The sequence below is a fragment of the Telopea speciosissima genome, chromosome 9 (genome assembly GCF_018873765.1).
Source record: "Telopea speciosissima isolate NSW1024214 ecotype Mountain lineage chromosome 9, Tspe_v1, whole genome shotgun sequence".
Classification (NCBI taxonomy): domain Eukaryota; kingdom Viridiplantae; phylum Streptophyta; class Magnoliopsida; order Proteales; family Proteaceae; genus Telopea; species Telopea speciosissima.
In genome coordinates, this window is record NC_057924.1 from 58,042,719 (window position 1) to 58,054,009 (window position 11,291).

Sequence of the window (11,291 nt, forward strand, 5' to 3'; positions counted from 1 at the left end):
AAGTACTACTACTAGTGGTAGATGCTAACCTCGGTCCCGGAACTAATCCTTCGGTCACTCGAGCGAAACCATTCTACCACGGTGAGGACCCGCCAGTTCTGGAACTAATACATCGGACCCCGACAGACCCCCAAATGACCAACCTTGCCTGTTTATTCCCACAACGGAATTAGGGACCCGGAACTAACACATCGGTCTCTGCCATGGGTTGTCCAACCCATTTCCCCCTGTTGGTAAGGGGCGCAGTACTGGATAATGAATATCAACCTAGCCCAGTGTAGTCTAAACATGATGAGGCAAGCATGATCTGAGTTATAAATTACTGAATTCCATCATCATAAATTCACATCATATAAATAATCAATGCAAATGCAATGCAGTATGTCTTTGTGCAACCTATTTTACATGCAGTCTAATGCATTAAATAAAAGCTAGAAAACTACATGCTCCAGGTATAGAGGTAATGATGCATGAGCATGACATTCAGCATAAAGTTGAAATTAATGTGATAAACACGCAGGAAATTAAGGTCGAATCCCCTTATCTGTAGTTGTAGCTAGCCTAGGTAAATAAACTCCAATAGGCAGGTAAGAACAGACCAAGACAGTCCTAAATATAAGACAAGAATATTATAGATTAGTTATAGAAGGAATTCTAGGTCAGTTACCCACCAACAATCCAACAAATCGACTAGAAAACAGTAGAAACAGCCCTAAACAACATACCAAACACCATGCAATAGGTTCTGGGATGGTCCAAGGTCAAGTCCCAAGGGGTCTAGGTCATAAGGGCACAAAATGGGGGAGCCGGATGCAGACTTCTAGGGAGCCGGTCAACCGCCCCTGGGCCTGCAATTCCATCCGGGAGTGTGTCCGAATTTGGGGTTTTTCCTATTTTTGGGTAGATCTTCACATGCAAGGAAGAAACTAAGTGTTTTAACATTATATAAAGGTGGGTCTACCTATATGGGAGTTCAATTTCATAAATAACTTCATAATTTTGGTAATTATTCAATTAAACCTAATAAATTAGTTTAGGGTTTATAAATTGCCATCAAGAACAGCAATACAACTTTCAGACTTGATAATTTCTCAAATTTCAAGTCTTAGAGAGTCAAAAACTGTTTCAAATTAGTCTAATTATGCCCAATTTCACCAACCTAAGCTTGGTTTCCAAGCTTTAATGGCAAAAATTCTTAATAGGTGAACTAGAGATGGAGAAGAAGGGAAATAAAGAGGAAGACAGCAAGTATCCAAGGCTTATCTTAGTTATAGGAACAGATTTAGAGTGCAGACAGCTTTCTAATGGAGATTCTTGGTTCAGCTCCAAGTATTGAAGACAAGCCCTAAGGTAAGCTTCCCTTTTTTCCCTCTCTTCTTCTCTTCTCTTTTCTTCTTTCTTTCCTTCTCTCCCAAGCTGGAACGAATTTCTTTAGCTCCCTTAGACTTGTGAATAGTGATCAATTGGAAAGGCTTTTGATATTTATCTAACTACTTAAGCACTAAGGGGTAAATCTATCTTTTGGACAGAAATTAGATTTAAACTAATTTCTAAAATAGTTTATAAATCTGAATTCGTATTTATTGGTCTATTCTATCCATAACTTGATGTCGGGCGACATTAAAGGTCATCCGAACACGGGTAATTGTCTGGAACAGCATTCCCCACTGGGGAACTGGGTCCCACAGCTATAATTTTACTAAAATACCCTTCTAACCCTATTTTATCGTACAAAACGTTATATAAATATATTTTAAATTATACTTACATTGAGTTTAATTAAGGAGGAGGTCCTGCAGCCTGTCCAGCCAGCAGACCCGACACAGGTAGCTCTGGTGCGGGGTCCCATAAGATAAAAATTACTATTCTACCCCTAATACACTAATTAATTAAAAATACAACATATATATATATATATATAAATGGGATTCTTACCTGGGATTCGGCCTAAGACAGAGAGAGGCTTCGCAGGCCATCAATCCAGCATGCCACGCTTATGTGTTGTCTTCCGCTAGACACCTCAGACTCATTTAAGGTCACGGTAGTTGGCTAATCGAAATGCCTTTATAGACGAGTCATGAGATAGGTCTGAATTTCTTAATCAAGACGGCCCACAACTTAGAGGCTAGTATGGGCAAAGTTGAACCAGAACTTGAAATCACACAGATTCCAAAAGTTCAAATTTATTATGAAATTTGACCGGGTTTCACAAATCCTATCATCATCTCATTTTGCCTTTCTCAGAGACAAGTTGAAGATTCAATGCCTCAAATCTCCTCCTTGAGGGGGTGTATCAACTAACATGCGATATCACCTTCCTTTCCTGACCATGAAAATATTGTGCTCTAGTGTCACTAGGTATCTTTACTTGTAAGTCTTATCATTTAATCTCTTACCATATAATTCCTCTAGGGTTTCCATCCTAGCAGGATCCTATGTATCCACTAATCCACTCTATAAATAAAGGTCTTCTATACAGTAAAGGCAAGCAAAGATTTCCAATCATATATGTTAAAGTTGGAAAATTATCACCCCCAGTACTGGGGGCGTTGCTGTGCACATCGTGCGGTGCAACAACGCCCATGTGTGAACAGTGGGCCCCATCGTGTGCACATGGGCGCTGCTGCACCGCACGATGCGTACAGCAGCGCCCCCAGTACTGGGGGCGATAAAGATCCGTTAAAGTTAACAAACCTTAAATTCAAATGAAGGCCCTCAGAGTTAAGAAAACTGCAGGACAACAAAATTAAAATTATAAACACCTTCTTATCAATAGAATAATGAAAATCTTGTGGTATGTGGATTTCAATTCAGATTCAACGTGAGATCCTCACTCTCATATCATTGTAAATATTTTAATAAGACTTTTGTTAATCCACAACAAGAGAATGTTGTGTGATATCCATGTCAGCAGTTCCAAGATTGCTCAAATAGCAAAAAAGGCAATTTCACTTTGGAGAATTAGAAGTTAGTTTTATATATTTTAAGGATCCATTATCTCCTTCACTTAGTGAACCGCATTTCAGGGGATTTTGAAGTAGGCTTAAAGGTGGAGGGGAAGGGGGAGATGTCTGGTAATAGTATATTTTATATGTTTTAACTCTTTTTTAATTAACTATGTATGTTAACCTTATACTATTTTGGGAAGGTCATGACCTTTGAGAACCCGCTTTTTGTTATGGGAAGTAGAGTTTGACTAAACTAATTTACCCTTTTTTTGGGAGGTGGGATGACGGAGGCCGGAGGGTTCAAGGCTTCGATTTTCCTTGGTTCTGCCCCTCCCCAGATCCTATTGTAATCTTACACTAAACTCAATATTTTAATTACTTCTCTCTCTCTCTCTTTCTTACATTCTTCAAAAGGCACAAAAGGATGAGCAATCCATACACGATCATCCCTGCTTAGATGTCTCTCTCTCTCTCTCTCTCTCTCTCTCTCTCTCTCTCTCTCTCAAAACAAAACTTTAACCATTCAGAATCTTAGGTAATCCATACATGATCATCCCTGCTTAGGTTCCCTAGGCCAGAAATTGTCAGTTTTGGTCCAATCGGTCTTATGGTATTAAAATATGTCATATCGAGCAGAAGAGGCTACCATTTGTTAATAGCTTAGGATCTTTCTTTTTAGTCGATGTGGGATTAAGTTTGCATCTTTTCACCGATCTCTCAAAACCCCTGATACTAAGCCGTCTCTTGGTAAAAACACATCACCGATCTCCCAGATAGGCCGACAAGATGCCCTTTTTTTAGGACGTTACAAGCTCAACCAAAACTAATTAGTTTTTTCTGCTCTATATTTAAAGTGTGGAATTTATCCATAAGGGGAGTGTTGCATTCGCTTCATGCTCTGCCAACAAATTAAAAGTATTCTCTCCTCCTTATCTGAAGATAATTGCTAATATTTGTTGTACATTACTAAATTTTCATTTATTTGTTTTACAATGATTAAGATCGTATTTCCCTCTCTCTCTCTCTCTCTAAAATTGAAACCTGGACCTCATGTTAGTGGTTCTTAGAATCATGACACATGAGGTTTAAGCGTCTTCTTTAAGTGAGATATGAGTTTCATACAAAAAAGGGTTCAATATTTTAGGTTCAATGGACTTGTTTGTATATTTAATCTCTTTTTTTTTTTTTTTTGGGATGAAAGTGGAGAGTTGAGACAGGAGCCCAAACACAAACCTAACTCAGACAACATGGAAACCTACTTAGCTTTTGGCTTAATTTTGGCTTAATTATTCATACTGATACATCCAATATTCACCGGGCCAATCAGCGATCACCACGTGTCACAGGGCGTCCCGCTCCAGAACCAAGGGGAACGAACCGGGGTCCCAGCACCCGGGCGCGACCAGCACCCAGGCGCGGCCACATCCAGGCGCGGCCTCACCCAGGCGAGGCCTCCACTCGGGCGCGGCCTCACCTAGGCGCGGCCACACCCAGGCGGCCTCTCACCCAAGCGCGGCCTCACCAAGGCGTGGCCACACCCAGGCGCGGCCACACCCAGGCGCGGCCTCACCCAGGCGCGGCCACCACTCAGGCGCGGCCTCACCTAGGCGCAACCACATCCAGGCGCGGCCTCACCCAGGCACGGCCACCACCCAGGTGCGGCCTCACCTAGGTGCGGCCTCACTCGGGCGCGGCCTCACCTAGGCGCGGCCACACATCCAGGCGCGACCTCACCCAGGTGCGGCCACCACTCAGGCGAGGCCTCACCAAGGCGTGGCCACACCCAGGCACAGCATCGTGGGCACAAACGTGAGGTGGGGGCTACTCACCTATGACCCGATCGTATCGCTACAGACTCATGTCACCACCAGGACTCTAGGCCACCGCTTAGAAGTCACGTCACCCAGACGGATTCAAGCACCAAGGACGTTATCACCACACGCGGGTATCTATCCACCAAGGATCTTGATACCACTAGGACACTTCCTCCCGTGGGGAGATGATCAATCAGGATAGAGCCCCGTTACCCAGGGCCTCTATCCACTCAACGGCACAATCGCCATCAAACTGGGACTCTCCACACCGCCATACGCTATTATAAAAGGCAAGGTACACAACCCCATCAGGGGACATCTAATCTCATATTGAATACTCACTATTCATCTGTTTGCGTCAGGAGATCTAACTTTGGCATCGGAGAGCCCTAGGCCGGGACCACACCGGTTCTCTCTATTGATCCCTTTGGTCTACTTGCAGGTGACGGCACTCGTTGGACCGCTCGACGATTTCTTGACGCAACACATACTTTCTTATAATCCAAATGTGACCATCTCTTCATAGGTTTTGGAATTAGATCTGCTTAGCTTAGCCATAATATAAGGAGATTGTAGCATTAGATTCTTGACTTGGCCAACAAAAATAGTCTCTCCTGCTTTATTTGAAGACTATTGTCACTATTCATTTTAGGATCGAGATTTCCTCCACCCACAGTGAATGAGATCCCATTCATTGAGGGGCGGGAAAGGGCGGGAATGGATATTGGAAAGGTATTTTGGAACATGTAAAACCCTAGGAGGGGTTTGTAAACCCGACACAATGGTGGGTGAACGGTCCTTTATGGATGGAGGAATACTTTGTCCTTCATTTTATGTCTATTGATCACCTATTTATTCCACGATTATCAGTATCTTTTTCAAGGTATTAACTGTTAAGTATCAATATGTATCGACCTAAGTAACGGTTGTGAAAGAGTTTGTGGTTGAATGGGTTTTCTCACTTTTTTTTTTTGTGTGGTAGGAAATGGGTTTTCTCACTTGATATTACTTGTGAGTTGGCGTATTGTATTTATAATTGAGTGAGTGTATATCATAGGAGTTGTAGCAGGTTGTTATAGTAGATACAAAGGATAAGAATAAGGAAAAATTACACTGTCATTCCCTGAGTTTTATACTAAATACAGAGTAACCCCCAGTGTTTCTAAATTATTCAACCGCATCCCCTGAGTTCTTACTCCGTTAGTTAGATGTTACAGTGTTGATTAATAAATTTATCATTAAATGACTAATATACCCTTTTCAGGGTGTGTGTATTTATCATTTTGCCCATAGAACATCCCTAACTTCACACTCCCTCCCCTTTCCCTGTAGAGGGTTTAGGGTTCAAAGGAAAAGAATCGTTGCAGACCTACCGTGAAGACCTACTCGATTTTGATGGAGTTGATGAAGCATTTCTTCTGTAGAAAATGAAGTTTAAGGGTTATTCCCCGAATTCTGGATCATATCATACTGTCTTGTACGGAAAGATCGATTCCACCCTTAATACAGAGAGATACAGAGGATTTGATCCACACGTGTTATCCAAAATAAAATTGCAGTATCTGTCTTTTTTAAAAGACAATTGCAGAAAGCTTTAAAAGATGATTGGTAGTGAGAAAGGCGTTGAAATTTGAAAAAAGGATTTTTGACCCGTTCCAATGAAATTTTGTTTTAGAAAACCTTTGGATTTATTTGATTGAAACCCCTCCCCCTTTTTTATTCTTCTCGTTAAATTTCAAGTAATAACGGAAACTTCTAACCGTCAAACCTGACCCTCTTACCAGACAAAAATCTCAAACGCTTCATCAGCTCTACCATGCTCACAGAAGCTATGCGTCAAAGTCGAGTACGCCTGCAACGATTCTCTTTACGAATTCTAAACTGATTCGAGTAACTGGGGAAGGGGGTGAAGATGAATTTAGCTCGTCTCCAGGGAGGTGTACGTCCAGGGTGCTGCCAGGGGGGCTTCATTTATTTAGTTAGGATGTTTAAACTTACATATTAATATGCTTAATTGTTTCTTATTACTTCATATTTATTTACAGGGGGCAGAATCTCCAAACTGGCTGCTTCAGAAGGAATCCCAAGCATCCAAACCCATTGTAGCCAACTGGTGAGAGTGAGCAATTCTTACAATGGGGGGGGGGGGGGGGGGGGAGAGAGAGAATATAATGGAAAAATAATTACAAAAATGAATGGGAGGGGATCTTTTTCTTTATTAATAGGTTTGATATTACACTTGTAATTGAGGACTTGAAAAAAATACAGGGAAAATTGACTAGATCTATTTAGATAAGTAAAAAAATTACAAAACAAGTCTGGTTGAGGTTGTTTTTACACCTAATTTTCTCATAAGCTTACTTGTTTTGTAAATATTATTTTAGTCTAGTAGATCTAAGAAATTATCCTAAAATATATACCACAAAAAAAAATTGAATCCTCTTAAATAATAGCAACATGCTTTTGTGATAATATATCAAAGTATTTTACTTACTTATAGTGTACTATATTTGAACACTTGTTTATTCTTTTTATTCAATAGGTACCAAGAATCAAAGCAGAAACAAACACAATCTTTGATTGCATTAAAAAGAGGAGGGGGGGGGGGGGAGGATAGTGCGTGATCGTGTTTACAACCGTTGGATGGACATGATCGTGTACAATATACTATCCTTCATTCCTATCCAATGGTTACAGGCATGGTCGTTCGTGCACCATGCACGGTCGTGCGCGAAACTTTTTACCAAAAAAAATAAGATACCTAACAAAGTTCTTCAAATTTTTTTTTGTAATTTATGCCAGATGTGTATCTTTTTGTGGATCCTTATAACCTTGAAACATGGAAACCTCAAAACTTTGTTCAGCCAACCTTAGAAACTTGTGACAAAGAATATATACAAACATAGAAATCAAAGCATGCGCAATTTTAATTTAATGGAACCTTAAAGCTACTGGTATCTCTCTACTTTAATGGCAGCGCCGCTCCCCACTCATTTCTTTATATGGAAATTCTGCTGGATCACTCTCTCTTTCTTTACCTCATTGGACTAAATTCACTCATTATAACTCAATATATTCCCTTCGATGCAATTTCTTTGTCTCAACGTAGTGGCATTCATATCAGACCGCACGAACCCTAATTTATTTACAAACCCATCAATAAACACCATTTTAATGTCTCAAACTCTCATTATAAATAGAGGCTTAATTAGTCTCTCTTATCACCTTAATTAAACCCAATTAAGGAATATGGAAACCTTCACCACCTTTCTTAGCTTTCTCCTATTCACTACATTGATCAGCCATTGCCATGCAAGACACAAACACCATAGTTCATTAGTGTTGGGTTTGACTCATTCTAGAGCTTCCCTTCCCATTCCTTCTGAATCAAGAGCTTCAAATCCAAAACCATTAGAAATGAGAGACATGTTAGCACCATTGAGAGAAGTAAGAGATGGGTATTTGATTTCTTTAAATTTAGGTACACCCCCACAAGTCATCCAAGTGTATATGGATACTGGGAGTGATCTTACTTGGGTTCCTTGTGGTAACCTAACTTTTGATTGCATGGATTGTGATGAATACAAAAGTTATAAGGCAATGTCTACTTTCTCTCCTTTCCAATCCACTTCAGCCCTTAGAGATTTGTGTACTAGCCCTTTCTGCATTGATGTCCATAGTTCTGATAACCCTTATGATCCATGTACTATGGCTGGTTGTTCTTTGAGTACCCTTCTCAGGGGTTCCTGCCCTAGACCTTGTCCTTCATTTTCTTACACTTATGGTGCAGGTGGAGTTGTCATTGGGTCCCTTACTAGGGATAACCTTAGGGTTCATGGAAGTAGTCCTAATGTTACTAGGGATATACCAAGTTTTGTTTTTGGGTGTGTAGGAGTAACTTATAGAGAACCCATTGGAATTGCAGGTTTTGGTAGGGGTACACTCTCCCTTCCTTCACAACTTGGTTTACTTCAAAAGGGTTTTTCTCATTGCTTCTTGGCATTCAAGTTTGTCGACAATCCTAACATCTCTAGCACATTAGTTATAGGAGACCGTGCAATCTCTTCCAAAGATAATTTACAATTTACACCAATGTTGAGAAGTCCCATGTACTCTAACTATTACTATATTGGCCTAGAATCAATTAGTGTAGGCAATATGAGTGCAATTGAAGTTCCCACAAGCTTGCGCAATTTCGATTCCGAAGGTAATGGTGGCATGTTGATTGATTCAGGCACCACTTACACTCACTTACCTGAGCCCTTCTATTCACAACTCATTTCAGTAATGCAATCAGTGATAACTCTCCCTCGGGCGACCGAGGTTGAGACGAGAACTGGGTTCAATCTCTGCTACAAAGTTCCTTGCTTAAGCAACAAAACAGCTTTTGATGATCTTCTTCCTTCAATGTCTTTCCATTTCTTGAACAATGTGACTTTAGTATTGCCCAAGGAGAACTACTTCTATGCCATGGGTGCTCCAAGTAACTCAACTGTGGTGAAATGCCTCTTATTCCAAAGCATGGATGATGGTGACTATGGACCAGCTGGAGTGTTTGGGAATTTTCAGCAGCAAAATGTGGAAGTAGTCTATGACTTAGAGAAGGAGAGAATTGGATTCCAATCAATGGACTGTGCTAACTCTGCAGCTTCTCAAGGACTTCATGGAAAATAATTTGGTGGTAGTTAATGGTAGTTCTTGCTGTTATCCCAAGAAATGAGTAGAAATAAATAGTTAAGATCAGGTGTGTCAGTTGTGGGTTACAACACATAGTGGAAGCTTTTCCTTTTGGTACTTGTATTTTGTTTTTGTCCCTCCTTGGATGAAATCTGTTTTAGTTTGCTTTACTAAAAATGTACCTTCATTAAACTATCTATGAAGCTTTTTTCTGTCTAATGGGAACCTCATGATCTTATAGGTTGTATGTGATTAATTAACATGCTAAGAACTAAGAATAAGTGTTAATGGGGTTTGGAAATTTAATTAATTAAGGAATTGAGGTGGATTATTCTCATTGCATGGCACTAAAGGAGCAAAATGAAGTGGAATTAATTGTAGAAGTACTTTGACAATATTGGTAAAGTCCAAAGGACTATTGAAGTACTTGAAGAAGTTAAAGTTTCCTTTGTGAAAGGCAGGATCAGATATGTATGTTGGGGGAAAGCATAAATAATGATTTTGTAAACAGAGAGAGATGTTGATTTGGAAAATGGGTCCACTACTCCACTTAATTTCTTTCTGGAAGCAGAATCGATTATTGTCAGTGGAAACAGTTCAGGCGTATAAGATCATCCTGGAAGTTGATGCAATCAGTCCATTAGCTTACATGGAGTCAACCAACCAACCTATTTGGGTGAAATCAAACAAATTTTGAGGTCTTAAAGTTGGTGGTGGGGTGTACCAAATGCTTATGAATTCTTTTACCCATTTAAGACCAATAGCAGTTAGGCTGATCCATGGTAGCAAGTTTGTGATTCTGAGCCAATGAAAGGGAAGTTATCTGAGCTTCATGGCTTTACAGTAAAAGCTAGGTTGCCCGGGACTCCATTGCATTTGCTAAAATAATTTTTAGTTTCATCTTGGCAACTATGGGTACTAAGAATGTGTTTATCATTGATGGTGGTTCTTTCACCATTGATTTCATGACTGTAGGTATCATGTTCATCGATGAACATGATTCCGATTTGGAAGTTGCTCCTTGGTGGTTCAATGACCACCTTCATCTTCTCCCTGTTTCCCTGGATATTCCCTATATCATATTTAACTCTGGTTTGGAGGTTTTAACAGTTTGGATTCATATATTGAGAATTCTGTGTGGAAGATCTGTTGCCATCTTATGTTATGCTTCCAGATTCAACTGAGGTATTGGGCCCTCCAGCTGATAAGACCCCAACTGCTCCTTAAGTGGTTACTGTGAATGTTGTGCATGCAGGGGCTGAAGTCCTAGGAAATGATTCGGCTTGAAAATTTTCAGGGCATTTTCTTTTTTATTTTACTTCTTTGTTGGGTGATGTTCAAGTTCAATGTTCATCCATGTTTGAAAATACTAATGGAGGAGCTACTCCTTGGGTGAACCAGTTACACGGCTCAAATAGCCGGTTTATTGGGAATTTGGTCAACCCATTTAGGCCAGGTCACGCAAAATTTTAGCACAAACCCATTTACTTAGCATTCCCATTACTACCCTAACTCTTTTTTTTGGTGGGGTGGGGGGGAGATAGGGGAGGGTGGTTGAACAGCTCAAATCATAAGCCTCCCTTTGTGGTTCTTCCTCCTTTCTACAAACACTTGTATTGTGTTTTAACTCACAGAGGGAATGAAGTAAAAAGTATCCAACTATGGACCATGCCTAAAAAGTTGTAGAAGGCAATTTCTACAAAAAAATCTTTATGCTTTAGAAAATTTCAAACCTTGCTTTTAAATTTCAGACCTGAGAATGGAATTGAAACACTTACCAGTTCAACACTCCAGTTAGGTTTTTAAAACGATGTACCAAACTTCAGCAAATCTGTACAAGGGAAGTCCATCC

At 40.2% G+C, this 11,291-nt stretch overlaps 1 protein-coding gene across 1 annotated transcript; it reads left to right on the forward strand.

Moving 5' to 3' along the window:
* Window positions 1-8,044: 8,044 nt before the first annotated feature.
* Window positions 8,045-9,637, forward strand: LOC122640726 (probable aspartyl protease At4g16563). Its single transcript, XM_043833970.1, has one exon. The coding sequence runs from the start codon at window positions 8,180-8,182 to the stop codon at window positions 9,434-9,436; it is 1,257 nt and encodes a 418-aa protein (XP_043689905.1). The 5' UTR covers window positions 8,045-8,179; the 3' UTR covers window positions 9,437-9,637.
* Window positions 9,638-11,291: the final 1,654 nt, after the last annotated feature.

What these genes read in the sequence shown, in the direction of transcription:
- LOC122640726 (XM_043833970.1), top strand. Translation starts at nt 8,180, where the DNA reads ATGAGAGACATGTTAGCACCATTGAGAGAAGTAAGAGATGGGTATTTG.